The sequence below is a fragment of the Sinocyclocheilus rhinocerous genome, unplaced genomic scaffold (genome assembly GCF_001515625.1).
Source record: "Sinocyclocheilus rhinocerous isolate Xijiao unplaced genomic scaffold, SAMN03320098_v1.1 scaffold1268, whole genome shotgun sequence".
Taxonomy (NCBI): Eukaryota; Metazoa; Chordata; class Actinopteri; order Cypriniformes; family Cyprinidae; genus Sinocyclocheilus; species Sinocyclocheilus rhinocerous.
Genome location: NW_015664016.1, coordinates 256042 through 276623, shown reverse-complemented (window position 1 = coordinate 276623; position 20582 = coordinate 256042). Strand labels below are relative to the sequence as shown.

The 20582-nt window shown below is 37.8% G+C and overlaps 2 protein-coding genes across 2 annotated transcripts; both read left to right on the top strand.

Annotated features, from left to right (window-relative positions):
* Window positions 1-5411: 5411 nt before the first annotated feature.
* LOC107729252 (antimicrobial peptide NK-lysin-like) lies at window positions 5412-6752 on the top strand. The gene is made up of 4 exons (XM_016539686.1): window positions 5412-5477; window positions 5714-5778; window positions 6369-6464; window positions 6544-6752. Exons 1-4 carry the CDS (start codon window positions 5435-5437, stop codon window positions 6706-6708), a joined length of 369 nt encoding a protein of 122 aa, XP_016395172.1. The 5' UTR covers window positions 5412-5434; the 3' UTR covers window positions 6709-6752.
* A 4810-nt stretch (window positions 6753-11562) lies between these two features.
* Window positions 11563-20154, top strand: LOC107729221 (antimicrobial peptide NK-lysin-like). Its single transcript, XM_016539652.1, has 4 exons — window positions 11563-11578; window positions 11673-11845; window positions 19805-19900; window positions 19990-20154. The coding sequence occupies exons 1-4, from the start codon at window positions 11563-11565 to the stop codon at window positions 20152-20154; spliced, it is 450 nt and encodes a 149-aa protein (XP_016395138.1).
* The last annotated feature ends 428 nt before the right edge of the window (window positions 20155-20582 follow it).

Here is a 20582-nt window from a genome sequence, read left to right as displayed (position 1 = left end):
TTTTTTGGTTACTAGTTTCTGGACAACCTCAGTAACAGTGTAGGATATATGGGGGCTGAATTTCACTTAATGTGAAGTATTTTATAAAAGTACATATGCAGAAAATATTAGTTCTGGTCAGTAGGATTCACTATTGCTTAAGATGCAAAAGGGCTGAAGATCTGAAGACAAAATGAGGTCTTGAGATCAACACAACCACACAAGCCATTTCCTCCCTTGTCGTGTATTTCTCACAGTGACTGATATGTTCAGATATCTGATAGCATCAGAGCATCTTTACAGCCTTTTAAACACAACAGTTTTAAAATATGACCATGAGTCAGCAGTAGCTATTTACTGTAATTCTTCTCCTTACAAACCAAGTGTGAGGAAAAAAAAAAAAAAAAACGAATTCAAAGGAAATAATGACTACTCCGTGCCCTGCATTTGTGGGCAAGACATGATATTATTTTATCAAAGATGATTGGCTAAAGCCTTTAAAGTAACTAAAAATGAACAAGAAGAGTTGTGTGGAGTGGTTTGTGTAGTATCAGCGTATGTCTGTGGGTTGTTTGTCAAACGGGGCTGTTTAAGTTGTCTGGTTGTTGTGGCAGAAGTGTGAAAACGGCCTGCCAATCAGGTGATCTGTATGGTGTGTGTAGGTGCTGGTGAAGATGAACAATTCACACAAACTCATCATGTCATTCCAGACCTGTATGACTTACTCTCTTCTGTGGAACACAAAATAATTTTAATAGGGTGAATTCAGTACAATGGCAGTACATTGTGACTAGGGTTGGAGCCACTGATCTATAATAGTATAATAGTAGAATTTATATAGACCAGTGGTGGAAACTTAGAATGTTTCTTATACAGATTGGGTTTTATTCAAAATAACAAAATCTAATGACGTTCGCTTCCTTTAACAATTCTTGCTTGTGAATTCTTACAAATGATGTGCAAAAATACTCAGGTTTCCTGCAAAGTACTTTTTTAATGATGCATCTGGTGTATGATTCTAATGAGTCGGTTCTTTTTAGTCAGTCGAAGAAATGAAGCACATACAGTGTTTTCCAATTACATAATGAAAGATTGTGTAGTCCAATCACAGAACAAATGATTCGGAGTCAGTTTTTTCCAGTCAATCAAAAAAAAAAGCGCATCCTGTGCTTTCCAACTATAGTTTGAAAGACTCTAATGAGTTGATTCTCTTCACTCAATCCAAAACATAAAGTGCATCTGGTGAAGTCTGATTACAGAACGGATGATTCTAATGAGTCAGAGCTTTTTAGTGAGTCAAAAACATACAGAGCAATCATATGTATGTATATTATATATATATATATATATATATATATAGTCATGGCCAAAAGTTTTGGCAGTGACATAAATTTTGTGGTCTATAGGCCCAACCCTATTTCACAACTTCTAAATGTTCCTGAAAGCATGATTAATGGAATTATCTTCAAGTGGAGGGAACATCACTCCACCATCAGTAGGCTGTGCACAGGAGCTTCTTGCAAGATTTCATATCAGGGAGTCAGACGGTTAGTCAGAAGGGTAGCCCAAGAGCCAAGGACCATTCGGAAAACACTCCGGAAAGATTAGGAGGCAGCAGGTACAGTCGTGGCCAAAAGTTTTGGCTGACATAAATTTTGTGTTTTGCAAAGTTTGCTGCTTCAGTATTTGTAGATTATTTTTCCACATGTTTCCATGGTATACTGAAAAACAATTATAAGCATATCATAAATTTTAAACATAATGAGTCGATATTTACGGTGTTGACCCTTGTTCTTCATAACCTCTGCAGTTCGCTCTGGCATGCTGGATATTAGCTTCTGGGCCAAATCCTGACTGATGGCGATCCATTCTTGCCTTATTAGTTCTCGGAGTTGATCACAATTTGTGGGCTTCTGCTTGTCCACTCGCCTTTTGAGGACTGACCACAGGTTCTCTATGGGATTGAGATGCGGGGAGTTGCCTGGCCACGGATCCAAAATTTCAATGTAATGATCTTCGAGCTACTTCTTTATCACTCTTGCTTTGTGACATGGTGCTTCATCATGCTGAAAAATGCACAGATCATCGCCAAATTGCTCATGGATCGTTGGAAGAAGTCGCTCTTGCAGGGCATTTTGACACCATTCTTTATTCATGGCAGTGTTTTTGGGCAGAATTATGAGAGAGCCCACTCCCTTGGTTGAAAAGCAACCCCACACATGGATGGTCTCAGGATGCTTCACTGTTGGCTGATCACTCTACACAATCTAGAAACAATGTGAATGAACACCACAACAGCTTAAAGGGATACTCCACCCCAAAATGAAAATTTAGTACGCGAAGAAAACAAAAATAACGACTTTATTCAACAATTCGTCTCCTCTATGTCTGTCCGCATCACCGTAGCGCCACTTTGGAGAATATGAGCTGAACGCAGGCAGCTTACACTCTTCTGTGTCAGACTGGAATGGACCTTGCTGCCCTCCTCCTTCTCGACCTTCGCTTGCGAGACTGAGACAGTGAAGATTCGCTATCCACTGGAGCGGGCTTGGGCATTTCCGGGGGCACTGCAATGGACTCAGACCGACATGACAATACTAAATTGCGGTAACAGAGATATTCAATAAAACTCTAAAATTCGAGAGTCTTAAGCCTCTCCATCTCCCGAGGAGGCAAGGGGTTGTTGTCTAAGCAACCATTAAAAATCTTGCTAAGCTCGGACTCACAAAGTTCCAGTCCTACCACCAAAGTACAGAAGGTCTGAGCAAAACCTCCTACTTCCAACCCCTGTTGGCGAAGATCTGCCAACATCCGGAGCAGAGTCTTTCGCTCCTTCTTCGAAGCAGGAGGAAGAATACGAATATATCTGTTGATGGCTGGATTATTCTGTCACGAAATGCCAAAGACGAAGAAAACCGGGCTTATATGTGGATGAGTTAACAAGGTAAATGAGACACAGCTGAATGCAATGAGACTAGATAGTCAAAGTAAAGGGTGATGGGAACTGAAGTCCAGAGAAACAAACAAAACTAAGAAGCGTGCCCTCTGGTGGCTATATATGGGCACACCAACTAGACACTGTGACATATACTAGAACTACCGTATTGACCCGAATATAAGACGATGTTTTTTTCTTGGAAATACATCTGAAAAAACGCGGTCGTCTTATATTCAAGGTCTAGACTTTGACATGTCAATAATACACCCACAACAATAGGTGGCGCCAAATACGCATAAAACGAGTGTGCCATGAAATACGTAATGTAATGCGTGTTGTAAAGATCGCGAGTAAAAACAAAAGAAGCAGAAAACCTTACAGCTGCATGAGTCGTGACTGTCACGTTAGCCTGATGGGACCAAACTCCCTTTGTGATTTTAAAACGTAAGACAGTACCCAGATTTGAAGACTAGCCTACAGTAAGATTTAACTTCTACTGTTCATAAGATTTTGGTAGGCTACTATTAGATGGATAGCCTAAATGTCCTAATTCAGATGGGCTACCTGTTTTTTTTTTTTTTTTTGGTATATCAAAAAGGGTATTTTTTTTAAATGTGATTGTTGGTACATTTTACCAGTTTTTACCATACTTTCAAAACAAAAATTAAAATAGGAAAAATATGCAATATGAAAATAATTGAAGACAAAATGTGTTTTACTGAGAAAAAACAAGATTTGGTTTTTAAAAAGCCTTTTTCCAAAAGGTACATCTGGAAAAAGGGGGGTCGTCTTATAATCAGGGTCGTCTTATATTCGGGCCAATACGGTAACTAGACATTTTGTCAGAAGTATTTTATAAATATAAATGAAAATATAAAATTGCCTTTCCTAATAATATGCTAGTTAACAAGTTTCACGATGAATGTGGCTAAAGTTTACTGTCTCAAAGAGAAAGGCTCGTCACCCCACATAACAGAGGGGCGGGGTGAGCGGAGCTCATTAGCATTTAAAGGGAAATGCAACATAACGGCTTGCTGTGAACAGACCTGTTTTTGACAGGTTAAAAGGGTATTGTTTTACACTACCATTGAGAAATTTTAACCAAAGTATGTTATAGACTTTTCATTAAGACCCTAAAGAATCATATAAACTTGTGGAAAATGGGCATCCGATGACCCCTTTAATGCCAATTACTGGATTTAATTGGTAGCCTATAGTTTAGTTCAGGGGTAGGCAAGTTCGGTCCTAGAGAGCCGCAGTCCTGCAGAGTTCAGCTCCAACCCTGAAAAAAAAACTCACCTGCCTATAGCCTCTAATCCTGAAGACATTGATTAGCTTGTTCAGGTGTGTTTGATTAGGTTTGGAGCTGAACTCTGCAGGACTGCGGCTCTCTAGGACCAAACTTGCCTACCCCTGGTTTAGTTCAAAGAGTTTAGTTCACACAGCTTTGGGTGGTGGGCAAACTGTCTCTCTTTTGACAAATAAGAAGAAATGTATAGACATTCTCTAAGTACCAGAGAACATGGTTTGCTCTTTTCACCATTGATTCTAAAGGATCATTTCTGAATTTGCATTTTACAATGTCACATCTATCAATTCATTAAAATGACAGTTTGAGAATTAGAAATGAAGAAGCAGTTCTCAACTCTTTTCCGAACAGCTCAACGTGTGGTAGGGTGTGAAAACCATCACACCCTGCAATACCCAAATTAAAGAAGCACTCTCTTCTCGAAAGTTAAGGCAAATAGAAAAGAGTGAGTAATAAAGATTTATCATTCATCTCAAGTATTTGCATTTTACAATGTCACATCTATCAATTCATTAAAATGACAGTTTGAGAATTAGAAATGAAGAAGCAGTTCTCAACTCTTTTCCGAACAGCTCAACGTGTGGTAGGGTGTGAAAACCATCACACCCTGCAATACCCAAATTAAAGAAGCACTCTCTTCTCGAAAGTTAAGGCAAATAGAAAAGAGTGAGTAATAAAGATTTATCATTCATCTCAAGTAGTCAGCTAGAGGAGGCTTTGTTCTTTTAGGTTGCTTCTTGCTGTGGCATAAATGAGTCCCAAGGGGGTGGCATTAGGGCAAACTTTTACAAATCACACAATACTGCAATACTTCAAACAAAATCTTTATCACAGATATCTGAGTTTCCAATTTTAATGACATGTAATTTATGCTCTGCCATTTCCGACCATACCATTATGATACGTCTTTGAAATAAGCAGTTGCAGTGTAGTTGACACTGAATTTAGTGTAACCTATTTAGATATAGTATGTGTAATCAAAGTACTATCGTTTATGATAAATAAGTATCACACATACAGGAAGATGGAAAAAAATTGTTAGTGATAGTACTTCTTGTCATGTTGTGGGTGCTACTGGTCTCACTTCACAATGTTTGTGGTTTCTGGTTGAAAACAGAGGTGTTTTATAAAAAGTGGCACCAAAGATCTTCAGCAAACAAGCAGAGAGATTTCAATCTCATTGTGTTCAGACTCTTTTGCCAAACAAGATGCTGCGGAGTATCATCCTGATTGCCCTGCTGATATCCTCAGGTAAAATTAGCACAGATCAGTTATTGGTTATCTTTATCCATATATTAGTCTAGCCTATATTTTGTGTGCCACAAAGACTGCATAGACCGATTTGGACTGACTTATGTCTATGATGTGCAATGCCGGTCACTCTAAAACCAGCTTGAATATGCCTAAAATATACACTGTTTAACTAAATTCCTGCACTTAGTAGGCCTACATAGTATGTACTAAATTTATCATGCATTTTTCCTTAGTTTGTGCTCTTCACTGGGAAATGCGCAAAGAAGAGTTTACTGGAAATGAACTTGAAGAAGACTCTGTGAGTTGTTCTCTATCATGATCCCCTTTTGTGTTCACTTGTAAAGTAGTATAGTAAATTGTTAACTAGTGGTCAAAATGTATAATTAATATAGACATTTCTTTGACTTTTTAAGATTGCATAAATTTCTGTTATTTTTCAAATATTTTTTAATATTTCCAAGCTTTCCTTCACTGCGTAAACTTTCATGATAACAAACATTTACACAAAATTAACTAACTTAGCTTAATAATTATTTTACACATCAAAATGAAAATTCACAAACTGTTATTTGAAAACCAGAAAAGTACATGATCTGTTTGCATGATGAGGGTAGAATTTACAACTACCTATTTAATTGGCCAAACAACCACAATAATATGACTGTCAGCTGATTAACCACACTGGTTGATGTATCGATCGCTATCTTTAGAGGTCAGATCTCTGCCATGCACTGAAATGAAACTTCAAGAGTATTTGCAAGATGGAGATAAGCTTTACAATGGTTTTCAAACAGCTAGTCATCATGTTCACTTTGAAATGCTAGATTCTACTGTATATGTGATATATATAAACTAATGACTCCAATATGCTCTCATGCGTCTTATTAGGGTGAGATACAAACAGAACAACTCCCAGGAATGTGCTGGGCTTGCAAGTGGGCAATGAAGAAGGTGAAAAAACAGATCTCCAATGGAGCAACTCCGGTTGGTACTTTTTTTAATGCTTTAATAAATTAATGTGAGACTAGTGGCTTAACATTAACTGCTTGTCACTTAACTACAGGACGACATTAAAAAGAAGCTGGGGATGGTCTGTGATGAGATTGGCTTCCTAAAGTCACTGTGTAGGAAGTTTGTGAACAAGTACACAGACACTCTGGTCGAAGAACTTTCAACTACTGATGATGCCAGAACCATCTGTGTTAACATTACTGTTTGCAAGAAATAGGCATGGAGTTAATGACATTATAAAAGTTTAAGAATCATATTTGATAAATTGCATGAAGCTTTTTTGTTTCTGAAGGGCTTTCCACATTATTGACCTTAACCTCAGGTCACTGTCGTTCTAAACCGAGTTTTTAACCCTGGGTAAAGGAATGTTTCACACTTGTAATTTAGAAGCAGGTTTAGCGCAGTTTTTATCTGGGGTAATTAAACCCTGCTCTGGAGCAGGACTAGCACCGCTTTTTCGGTGTTAACCTCACTGAGGTGCCAAACGTCTACATTGTGAAACGATGCAGTAAATGTTACGATTAGGCGCTTAGCCACAGCTTTGGGCAGTCACGGAAACACCGCTCCTTGTAGAAACAGTAGTTTCAGCTTTCTGAAGGGGAAAATGTCAAATAATGACTTAAATATAGAGTGGAGTGAAGAAAAGAAAGTTTCATTCTTACCTTTATAGTCTGAAAAGTCCATTCAGGAAAAAAAAAAAAAAAACTTTATGTATCCACCTTATTTTTCCCATAAGAGCGGTCGCGGCCATTTGTAAATTTAATGTGTCTGGCTTCCGGTCACCGGTGTCTATTTTTAGCTGTACAAAACAGCTTGTTTTGCTGCTAGATATTGCAAACTGGTGTGCCTTACCATGTTATTTTAATGTATTATCTTAATTACAAATTAACACACTGGTTTGTTTGTAGTGCAAACAGTTTGACCGTTTACTGCACATTGTTATTCTTCTCGTTATTTCCCTATAGCGGCTAATGAACCGGAAGTCTCACACATTCACAGAAAACGGCTTACTTGCGCGTTGAAAAATAAGGTGGATAGTGAGCAATATATTTGACGCGCAATGCTAGAGCCGTTAGGCTATGTAAATAGGTCCTGCGCTGCATTCATCCAATCAATGACACTGACACCTCAAATATGCAAATAAGAACATTAACCCAGCGTTTAGGAATTTACCATGTGAACACCCATTGTTAACCCCACGTAAATTCCGTTTGCGGTTTAGAATGGCCCAGGCTTAAAGGGATATTTCAGCCAAAAATTAAAATACTGTCATCATTTAGTCACCCTCAAGTTGTTCAAACCTGTATGGTGTTTGGTTACCCATGTTCCAGATATCTTCTTTTATGTTTAGCAGAACAAAAGAAACTCATACAGGTTGAGTAAATGATGACAGTATTTTCATTTTTGGGTGAACTATCCCTTTAACTATTTCAAGTGTGAAAAGCCCTTGCTTTAGCTGAAAAAAAGTTGTTGTTTTTTGCATATTTGTCATGTACGCTCAACTTTGCAACTTTGTTCTGCATTCATTTGGAAAATAAATGTGTGAAACTAACTTTAATGTTGTGTGACATTATACTTTTACAGAGGATGCTTGAATTTGTATTTTATTTTCTTGGTCCATCAGCACCATAGCCTACCACACACACTATCTCATGCCCATTTTAAACTCATAATTTCTTACATTTTGCAAATAATCAGCAATAAAAACAATTTGCAGAAAGACTGAAAATTGGTTTGAGTCACAAGTAAACAAATATACGTGTCCATACAAATGATTACAAAAAAAAAAAAGAAGACAGTAGACACGTAGACAGTATTTATTACAGACAAATGTTTTAAAGCATTTGGCCATTAATAGACAATTTTATAACTGGCTGACACCTGACAGCCTGCCATAAAGAACGAGAGGAACTTCAAACATTACAGGACACAGTAAGTCACATTCACAACAACAGCGATCGTTATCAGTTTGTTTAGATGGCTGATGACACATACTTCATTTCAAATGTTGAGCTGATGAGCTTCTCAAACAGCTTTTCCTGTGAGATACTGCAAGATGCTGCTACTGCAAGATTATGATGTGATTACATGCAGCTATGTATAGGCTAAATAAAAATGAGACCGGGTAAAGAGTGTTTTTCATCATTCTGAGTGAATTTAAAATCTGCTCCATAATATAATGCTGCAATATATACACAAACACTTTCCCCTTTCACAGCAATAAAATTGGTTACTTGTCAAAAACTGAATTACATATTTGTACTAGTAATTTCTCCCAATTTTGATCAGATGCCAAGAAAGCAATAGTTCAGGTCTGAATTGTCAGTAAACCTATTCCAGGGAAAGTACCCTCAAATCTCCTTTGAGTTTAAACATCCTGAGTTGAGTTCATCACTGTTTTTGTGGTTTGAACCTACAACCTTTCCATTATCAGCTCAAATTTTTACCAATCAATACACTGGCAGGATACAAAAGCAAAATACACAACAAAATGACAATTTATGTATCCGAGCTGACAAGACACTTGATTAAACCTTAAAATCAGTGGAGGAATAGAAAACACCTTGAAGATTGAGATAGGCCCCTCTAGCCTATACAGGAAGGCTGCAGAGTCAGACCTGGAGCAGGCAGTTTTACGCCCCTGTTGTGGCGTAACGGCGAAATAATTAAACCGACGCTCGAAAACTTCATTAATAACCGGCCTGTCCATAGACATTGACTAATTGAGAGGTTTGTGTGTGTGTGTGTGTGTGTGTGTGTGAATTTAAATATAAACATTACATTAAGATATCAGATGATCTGCACTACGAATTAAAATTTCTGTAAATATTCACTGTTGGTCTACATACATAGCCTACAGGTGACAACTGAATTAGTGTTTTTGAAAAAAAAAAAAAACATTAACATTACACATTTAATTAGTGAATTAAAAATGTATATTTGTGAATAATGGCAGGATGTCATGTTTGACCATGTTTTCCTTGATAGTATCCTTACAGTACTTTATGTAAATGACAGGTCCTCGCAGAAATTTCTCCTCAGCCTTTAGGATGGACAGATTTTCCACAAAAGCCAGGGCACAGATAATGGACTACCAGAGAAAGAATTGAGATTGATCACAAACCCCAAGTAGCCAAGTATCATTTCACATATTTAGCTTTTTTCCAACAAAATGAAAAGTGTCTCTTCTATAATAACCACAAAAACAATTATTTTTAGAGCAATGGTCTCACATTATGGATAAACTATTTGACATTTAAAACAATGTGAATCTGACATCATGCAGAGCACAGCTAACACATGAGAACTACCTCTGGAAAAAGTACATCCATGATGAACTTGATCACGTCACTGTGGGTGTGCTGTCCAGAACTGAAGTCAGGTGAGAGTGGATTGCATCAATGTATACCGGCACAGGTGAATTGTTTGAATGTAGGTTATCAAGAATAGAAATGTGAGTATTGCCATGTGGGAATTTTACTGAGGTGATTATGAAAACAATGACAAGGCATGATTGATTGATGCCTTATGACTATGCTGATGATTTATTGCATTTTTCATCTGTGCTGTGTTGCCTCAGTTTGGTCAGTTATATCCATTGGCAAGGAAGGGACTTCAAGATTGAAACAACAAACTGAGATGTTCAGAAACTAGTACACGTGTCTCAAACTGCTCACAACCACTCCCTGATTGCAGGAATGTCAAGCTAACAGAAATTGAAATGTTACAGGATTAGTATTCAGATCTTATTGGTAGAACTCAATGACCAGCAATAAAGTACAACAACTTTATAGCAACCTTTTAATGAAGAAAATAGAAAAGCTCACCTGAGGGAAATTGAATGGAGTGTTCAGCACGGTATGGAGGGCATACTGTCGTATATCGTTATATGCCATAGGAACGTGGCAATCGTCTCTTAGCTGTGGACCTAAAGATGTCTCTGTGCTGGTCATCTCCAAAACCAGGCTTTGATTACTATACAGGGAGACTAGAAGGAGGATCTCTCTTAAGAGTGGCTTCTGTACCTATAGGGATGCATATAAAAGTGTTATGACAATCCATTTCACATTTGCATTATCTTTGCCTTATGATATTGGGGTAAAATCACCCTCCGTAAAACCGGCATAAAAGAACAATCCTTCAAAACCACAAAGTTTAATAATTACTATATTCTTATGAGCAACCATGTAAAATCTTACACATATCTGGGCCGGTGGCTTGTGTTCATGCAGCCTCCCCCTACACCCTCTAGTGGCAGTAACCATAAAATGCACGTTAACATCATTTTTTCCACAAGGGGGGCATCAGAGACACTCAATGACTCAGTGAATGATAGCCTATAGTATTTTGATGTTAACAGTAAAATAGGATCACAATGATGTCTTTTTTGTGTGTGTGAAATAATGTAAAGAAATATGCTTATTTTTCATAATAAAACACAGAAATTTGAGGTAAATAAAATAAAAATCACCAAAGGAAAAAAATAAAAATAAAATAAAATAAAAAAAACTGCACACACACACACACATACACACACACACATAGGCTACATACATACACACACATACGTATGTCAGAATTTTACATATTTTGTATAAAAGACAGAACGGAAATAATGCAGCCCTAAAATGGCGCCGCTACACACTTCAGCACGTGCGAGAGCATACAACACGTGTGCTAATAGCTAACATTCAACTATAGCTGATATTATTTTAACACAGATCATGACAAAACCGAACAAAACACATACCTGGGACAAACACGACCAAAAGGCTGGTTAGAATATATTGCATCGATGTTGCATGAGAAGTCTTAGCAGCAGGGAGAAATAGAGACTCTGCTGCTGACATTTTCTCTAAAGTGCACGTGACTTACAGGAACCATCTTGATTGAAGAAACAACAGGTCACGGCACCAATGTGACTGTGTGTGTGTTGGAGTAATTTAGATGGAGATCAGGTGGATGAGAAGTCTTAGCAGCAGGGAGATATAGATGTAACGGAGTTAAAATAGTTAAATTCATGCATAAATTGGGAAAACTCCCACTGGCTGTTGCATCAGTCATTGCGCACATGTATCTCCCTGCTGGTAAGTCGCATAAATGATTGCTCCGTCTTAAAAACTAAGTTTGGAACACATGAAAGGAATGAAATGCAGGATACCAATTGTGATGGTGTTTTAGACATCCCTGATGAGATGACTGCTTCAGAGTGTTCTAACAATGATCAAAACAGTCCAGAACCCGAGCATGTTCCTGAACCTGTTAAGAGTACAGAGAGTTTACCCATTACTGAGCCAAATAAGTCATCCAGTTGTGTGCAAGAACCTGATAACAGACCTGTACCCCCCAATACAGTAAAACTGCACGTTTTAGAGTGGCCTTTTATTGTGGCCAGCCTAAGGCACACCTGTGCAATAATCATGCTGTCTAATCAGCATCTTGATATGCCACACCTGTGAGGTTGATGGATTATCTCGGCAAAGGAGAAGTGCTCACTAACACAGATTTAGACAGATTTGTGAACAATATTTGAGAGAAATAGGCCTTTTGTGAACATAGAAAAAGTCTTAGATCTTTGAGTTCAGCTCATGAAAAATGGGGGCAAAAACAAAATTGTTGCGTTTATAATTTTGTTCAGTGTATATATATTCGCTTTCCGGACCAAAAAAGAAATGTGTAACTTTTATGCTTTGGGTTATTTTGTACGGTGACGCATTGCTGCCACACATGTATTTTTTTTCCACTCAATTATGTCGTAATAACGAGATGTTTTCTCGTTAAAACGACATCTTTTCTCGTAAAAACGATATAATTATCTCATTAAAACGACATCTTTTATCGTTAAAACAACATGTTTTCTCGTAATAACGACATATGTCATAAAAACTATATGTTTTCCCGTTATTATAGATAGGCTATATGGTACATTATGTGAGCGAGCTAAGCGACTGTCCGCGCTGCTGTCGCCACAGTCTGACATATCGTATAATGACATATTATTATTATTATTATTAGCCTATTAGAAAATCTCTTTATTTCTTTTTTTTCGTATTTCGATTTGTTGTTAAATCAAACTTCAGTCATTCAAATAAAGAAATATTAAGCCCAGAGTCGATTATTCAAAAATAATCTTGAATAAAGTTTTGATCTGATCATAGCCTAAACGAGTCATGGGTCTGAGTGCAGTTATTGGATAGCACTATATTGTAGACAAGATTGGAGATTAATCCTAATAAACATGTCGCTACAATTAAAACCATTACATTAAAATACATTTAAAACAGTGTATTTCAATCATTTCAGCAGCGTGCAGATCCTCATTTATGTCAGACTGTGGCGACAGCAGCGCGGACAGTCGCTTAGCTCGCTCACATAATGTACCATATAGCCTATCTATAATAACAGGAAAACGTATCGTTTTTATGACGTAATATGTCGTTATTACGATAAAATGTCGTTTTAACGAGAAAATATGTCGTTAAAACGACATATCTCGTTATATTACGACATAATTGAGTGGAAAAAATATGTGTGTGGCAGCAATGCGTCACCGTAATTTTGACCCGTGAGGTGAGGTTTTGTTACTCTCTCTAACAAGCAGATGATGATGGTTAGAAAACATAAACACAAAACAACTAAACCCAATGATGTTTGGTTCTTTTAATGGTTCTATTATGTGAATTTTACTGAATTTCATACTAAAATACCAATTACAGAACGAAGGATTCTAATGAGTTGGTTCTTTTCAGTCCATGAAAAACATACAGTATGAGGGGCCATAATTATTGAAAAGCTTCTTGCAAATACTAGTGAAATGAACACTTATATCAACGTTAGTGAAATTCATTACTGAAAAGTCTGTAGTTTTCAAATAAGCCTGAAGGACTTGATTAGCTGGATCAGGTGCATTTAAGGTTGAATCTGAACTCTTTAGAGCTGTCCCAGCAGGCACACAACGTCATAAGACGTTTATATTTGGTAAAATTTTGGTTGCGACGTCGGGTGACCAAAATTCAATGTAAATTTAACGTCTAATGTCAATGTTAAATTGATGTCCAATTCCGACGTCAGCTGACGTTGATATTTTGTTGTTTTTAGGTTGTGTAACCAAAATCCAATGTTAAGTCAACGTCAAATTACCCGATTTTCATTTTCAACCAAAATGCAACGTCTGTCTGACGTCATGTCCAACGTCAACCTGACGTTACATAGACGTCCGGTGCCTGCCTGGGGTGGCTCTACAGAAAATGAAACTGACACCTCTACAAAGAAACCAGTAGCTATGTTACCATCCACCTATTTTTACGCGCATTTTGGATTATTGCATAAAAAAACGCTGAATGGAAACGCCAAGATGCGCATAAATTCTAAAAATGCGCATAAAAAACTGAGTAGGATAAACTTTTTATCCGATAAGAAAATATGCGCATAAACTACGATGGAAACACATTTACCGAATAAATACCACCTTGCGCATTGAAAAAGTCATGTGACTTTGCGTTGAGACGGGATAACTTGACAAACCAGCGGACCGATGTCGTTTACAGCATCTATATGTTGTTTTGGTCGTTCTAAAATGCCTGAGGAAAGTCTGTCATCAAAGTGTTTCTGTATCATTACTGTCTTACATGACTGCGTTCCCAAACAGCAGGCATCCACCTCTAAAAGCAATGACCGCATTTATTGTGTTACGTCTGCTCTCTCTGAAGCGCAAGTAATTTATTACATATGAAAATTATTATATTCAGTGGCTTCTCCTAGTTTTCTTAAGAGTTATTTAGTGCCAGTTTATCAGGAAGTGACGATTTTGTTCTCCTTGACTCGTTGGATGGAAACGGTGCTTTATTCGCAAATGTTTTATGCGATATTCCAGTTTTGTGCATAAGTTAAATTCGCATCTTTGGATGGAAACATAGCTAGTGTAGTGTGAATCCTCTACTGTATATATAAAATGATTGTTATGTGTGGGTTATTTTAATTGACAAACACACAACTAACTAATGTTACTAAATGGTTGTTAATGTGATAACAGTAAAAAAATATTTTATAAATATGAATGATACATTTTTTTTCAGCATTGTTGCTTAATGTCACATGTTCCTTGTGTGTTTTGCCCCTGTCTGCTGCATGCCTTGTTTGTCTCCATAACTACCCTCATTAGTTGCCATAGACACTCATTGGACCACGCCCACTCCTTGTAGTTTCCATAGAAACTCATTGGTTCCTTTTGTATGGAAGAAAAATAATGCCATATGTCTTTGAAACAAAAAAGCATGTTCAATAGCACTAACTGAAAAAAATGCTTTGCATTAACAGTGCTTGCATTTTAATGCCTTTTATTTCCAGGCCTTGCATTTTTAGGTCCTGAAATTTAACATAGTTGTTTATTTAAGCTGTGGATATTTCAATTCAAAATATTTCACACACATTTTCATAATTAAAAATTCAATAATTCATATTCACCTTCCAGAATTCACTTCCACTTCACATCCACTTGATTGGCTCTATGACTCTCTCTCCTCTCCACCTGTAGCTGGTGTGTGGTGAGCGCACTGGCGCCGTTGTCCTGTGGCTGCCGTCGCATCATCCAAGTGGATGCTGCACACTGGTGGTGGTTGAGGAGAGACCCCCCCACATGATTGTAAAGCACTTTGGGTGTACAACAATACACAATAAAAGCGCTATATAAATGCATCATCATTCATTCATTCATCATTCACTTCCAAAATATTCAATCTGTTTAAAAATACGATGTATAATATTCGACAGGCAAATTTCGGTCCATTTTATTTCACTTTCCAAATTCGCTTCCACAAATTCAGTGGTTAAAATTCGGCAGAAAATTCGCCATTGCACATCCGGGAGCTGCGGGAATAGCAGTAGAGCACCGATGCATGATCTCCAGCTGCTGTCAGTCGCTCACCAGCAGGTGGCGCAAGCGGCTGTTGATGAAGACCAAAGCAACAGGTGGATTAAGTCATTCATTCACAAAAACTGAATGAATGACTTAAGTAGAAGTTTGGATTATCGGGGCCAGTATAAAACATGTGGAAAAGCTGATTGTGTGTATGTTTAATTGCGTATGTTTAATTCAACATATTCGCTGTTTCCCGTAGCCTACATTGTAAGCAGCTTTCTCTACCACAAAGTAGATTATAATGCTATTTTACCCAACGCTGAAGTACAGAACTAACATTACATCTGAGGAAGACATATATTGCTTTCGGTTGCTTAGTTTGTAGGGCTGTGAATCTTTGGGTAGACAGCGATTCGATTCGATTCACGATTCATAGGTTTTCGATTCGATTCAAGAACGATTTTTGCAAATTTAGAACGATTCGATTCGATTCGATTCACAATTAAATTCGCGAAGAGCGCGAGCGCAATCCTGTGACAGTCACAGGCGGTTAGTGGAGCGCGATTCATTCGATTCTTAGCGTTTTAAATCGATTACTGTCCGAAATCGGCGATTCACGATTCAAAAATCATGTTTCAAGATCAATGCATATGCATCGTCAGGGTTTGTAATCGATGTATCAATAAAACGAGTGAAACGTTACACCCCTATATGAAACATGTATCCTGTGTCTCTTTTTTGCAAACCATTTAGTTGCAGCTGAATACCATGAACAAAAATCAACAGGCTACATAAAAACTGGACTCTTTAAGAGCTGTTTGTGTGCAAAATAGAACTGCATGATTCTGGATAAATGTAGTTTTTTTTTTTGCTTTTTTTTCCCAATGGAAGTTGTGGTTCTCTCATGATTCTGAAGAAAAAACATTAGACAACTAAACAAAATCACATGTAATTTATGAATGAATGATTCAATGACTCACTCAAGATATACTTGTTTCATTACATCATCAGCATTCTTGAACGAATCTTTTGCATGATTCAAAGACAAATACATTTTAAAGGGATAGTTCACCCAAAAATGAAAATCCTCCGCGTCACCCTTGCGCCATTTTAGAGAGTATCCACTGAATGTAAATTGCGTATGCTGTTTTGTGTCAGTTGCGCCACACGGATACGTTGTTTTCCTTCAAATCAAAGCGTAAGCGACGTAAACGCGTGGCACAGCTGACACAGAACAGCATATGCCGTTTACATTCAGTGGATACTCTCCAAAATGGCGCTAGGGTGATGCGGAGGAGACGAATTGTTGAATAAAGTCGTTATTATTTTTTCCCTTTAACAGCCCCTTTTTGCCACCTACTGGCGTAACAATGTAATCGATAAATCTTCATTTTAAGTGTCAAATTACTTTCAAAAGGTGATTTACTCTTTTCCCCAATGGAAGTTGTGGTTCTCTCATGATTCTGAAGAAAAAACATTAGACAACTAAACAAAATCACATGTAATTTATGAATAAATGATTCAATGACTCACTCAAGATGTACTTGTTTCATTACTGGATGAATCAGCATTCTTGAACGAATCTCTTTTATGATTCAAAGACAAATACATTTTAACAGCCCCTTTTCGCCACCTACTGGCGTAACAATGTAATCGACAAATCTTCATTGGAAGTGTCAAATTACTTTCAAAAGGTGATTTACTCTATTTTAATCGCTACCGTACACATCAGAGTTTATATCTGAACTATAAACTTTTATCCCAGTACTTCTGTGATTTGAATGTTTGTAATAGAAATAATGATACTGTGTGGTTGAAAAGACTGAAGCTGTTTCATTCATGACCGCAGCTGCTCTTTAGGTCAATGGCAGCGCGAACTAGAGACCTAAGCAGGACGGATTTTTCAGTCTCGCTCCCGCAAGATTCTGTCCCGTGCCCGCTAGCTCCCGCAGAAAAATATCTTATCTGGGCCCGCTCCCGCCCGCGACATTCATGCTTTGTCCCGCTCCCACCCGCAAAAGCCCGCATAAAAGTAATCTATATAGATTTTTTTTCAGCACATCAAAGAAATTTACATTAAATGGTTCTGTAACATCTCCTAAGATCCACAACATCCCAGCATAAATGCTCCCGATAAAATATTCGTTATTTAGGCTAAGCATCAACATTCACAAACTACTGTTATTTTTAACAGAAAAGCAAGCATGGTCTGCTGCGTGCATGGTTTGGCATGGCAGAATGCGAGCAGTGCTTCCTTTGTTATCACTAAAAGCTGACATCTCAGTTCATCGCGATCTCATAAAGCTCTGTTATAACACAATGAACATATGCACAATGAATCTTTCACAATGTCTACACTTCGTGTGTTAAAATGAGACGATTCGTGAACATGCAATTTCAGCACTGCAGTGAGTGGATTCGAACTAACCATGCGTTCCATTCGGAAGGGCTCATCCCTATGCCCTAATCCCTTCAAAGGGTTTACCCTCCGGAGTGAGAGCTTCGAAGGGTGGAAGGGTGTAGGGGACCAAACAACTGTTTCTTGAAGTGCCCTTCTGCGTCATCATCACGTGCCCACACGGAGGCGCCGTCATCATGCAAAGAATCTGCGTAAAGGATCATGGGAGCCCGAAGTGTCCATCAGTTGTACCCTTCGAAATCCTTCATTCCGAAGGGCCCTTTGAAGTGGCCAGTTTTGAGCACTTTGGTTTGGAATGACCCTTCAATATGGCGGCCATGATTGTTTTCACTCCGAAGTGCCCTTCAGAGGGCGATATATCCCGTTTGGAACGCACCGTTAATCACCTCTGATTGGCCATTTTGTTCCAGAAATCAACAGCTGAGTCTGTGATTGGCTACATTGCGCAACCTTTTAAACACGTGTTATAAATAGAAACTCTGTCTAACTTGCACATGTTAATAATTTTAATGTTACTAGTTGTTCTTTTTGCTTTTGTGCAACACATAAATAAAATGTTTAAAACATGAAATTATGTTTAGATAATTTCTATTTTGCAGGAGTCGTGCAAATCATTTTATTCTCCCGCTTCCCGCCCGCACCCGCACTCGCCCATCAAGAATTGTCCCGCGCCGCACCCTGTTGTGTTGGGTCCCGCGGGAGTGCAGGTCTCTAGCGCAAACACAAATTTAAATGTTCAAATCACACTGGTGTGATCGTACGTTCCATGGACGAACCAAGTGATCACAACATTGTGATCGCACACGTCAAAGGTTGAGGAATGAAACAGACAAATCATTGTAATTTAGGAATAGAAACACGTTGGTGTTTGAATCGTGTTCACGATCTTTAACCATCTATTAAATTAAAGTGCTTTGTCATGTTGGTGGTGACTCTCTTGCAACATGTTTAGCTATTATATTATACTTAGCTTTGTAGGCTTCTGATCGCAAATGTAGCCAAACTTTGGAGCGCTTAGATTAGCGAGCAAAGCCCTGCCAGATCGCTAGGTCCGGTCCTCACAGATGAAGAAAAAAAGCGCATAGGACTCGATAGGCGGAATCCCAACCCTACCCGTTATGAAAAATGATTTGACTGAATGTGTATAGGTATGTGTCTCTTTATTCTATTTGTAAATATCAATAACTATTGATTTTGCATTCTAGAAATTAAGAAATGTGATTTATTTTTAAAAGAAACTAAACAATCAAAAACACCCACCCTCTGATTTTTTTCACCAATGGCACCCTGAGTATCACACATACAAAAAAAGTAATGCCAGGAGTGACTGTACATCTTCACATGTTGAGAATTCTACTGTCTCTCTTCGACTGTGGTTTCCGGTTAAAACCAGTATTTTAAAAAGGCCGGCACCAAAGACCCTCATCAAGCAGAGTGTTTCCAGTCTTTTTGTGTTCATTCAGATTCTTTTGCCAAACAAGATGCTGCAGAGTATCATCCTGATCACCCTGCTGATATCCTCAGGTAAAATTAGCACAGATCAGTTAGCCATCTTTATCAATCAATTTGTCTATATTTTGAGTGCCTAACAGCATAGACCGATTTGGACCGGCTTAAGTTCATTGATGTGTCTTTTTAAAGATTGCATTAATTTCTATTATTTTTCAATCATTTGTTTCTAAGCTTTACATGAACGTGTAAACTTTGATGTAAGCAAATAATGTACACAAAATTAACTATTATATCTGAAAGATTATTTTACACCTTTTATCAAAATTCACAAACTGTTGTGAACTATGTGATCTGTTTACATGATGATGGACGAATTTACAACTATTAATTGGCCAAAAAAAACACATATATGATTAATATATGATTAATCACACTGGCGGATGCATCAATCACGATAAGAGGTCAGAACTTTGCCATATACTGAAAGAGTGTTTGCAAGATGCAAATGTCCGATTTGAACTGCTAGATTCTAATTGTCATACTGTATGTAAACTATTGACTCTATTGTATCTGTTGCCTTTTTAGGGTGAGACACAAACAAAACAACAACCAGGAATGTGCTGGGCTTGCAAGTGGTCGATGAAGAAGCTGAAAAAACAGATCTCCAATGGAGCAACTCCGGTTGGTAACAGTACAGTTTCATACGCTTTTACTAAAATTCATGTGAGACTAATGGCTTAATGTTAATTCTTCTGGTCACTTTTCTGCAGGACGATATTAAAAAGAAGCTGGAGATGGTCTGTGATGAGATTGGCTTCCTAAAGTCACTGTGTAGGAAGTTTGTGAACAAGTACAAGGACACTCTGGTCGAAGAACTTTCAACTACTGAAGACACTGAAACCATCTGTATTAATATTGGAGTTTGCAAGAAATAGGCGTGGAGTTAATTCTTAAACTTTTTAAAGTTGAAGAATTCTGTTTTCTTTGATAAATTGAAGAAATGTGCAAGGCTTTTTTTGTTTGTTTGTTTGTTTCTAAAGGGCTTTTCACACTGCACTTCATTCATGTCATTCTAAACCCAATTTCTAACCCCGGGTAATGGAATGTTTTACGTGTTTCAGCTTTGTGAGTCCATTTCATTCTTACCTTTATAGTCAGAAAAGTCCATTCAGGAAAATAAAACTTTATAGTCAGCAATATATGAGGATGTGCAATGCAAGAGCAATCAATGACACCGACCCTGCAAATATGCAAAGAAGAATGTTAACCCAGGATTTAGGAATGTACCATCTGTACCAAATTAACTCAGGATTCCGTTTACCCGTGTTTAGAATGACCCAGGCTGAAAGACATAGTTCACGCT

Coding starts and splice junctions, on each gene's coding strand:
- LOC107729252 (XM_016539686.1), top strand. CDS start 5,435: ATGCTGCGGAGTATCATCCTGATTGCCCTGCTGATATCCTCAG. Junction 5,478..5,713: donor TGCCCTGCTGATATCCTCAG/GTAAAATTAGCA, acceptor ATTTTTCCTTAG/TTTGTGCTCTTCACTGGGAA. Junction 6,465..6,543: donor TCTCCAATGGAGCAACTCCG/GTTGGTACTTTT, acceptor ACTTAACTACAG/GACGACATTAAAAAGAAGCT.
- LOC107729221 (XM_016539652.1), top strand. Junction 11,846..19,804: donor GACCTGTACCCCCCAATACA/GTAAAACTGCAC, acceptor TTGCCTTTTTAG/GGTGAGACACAAACAAAACA. Junction 19,901..19,989: donor TCTCCAATGGAGCAACTCCG/GTTGGTAACAGT, acceptor ACTTTTCTGCAG/GACGATATTAAAAAGAAGCT.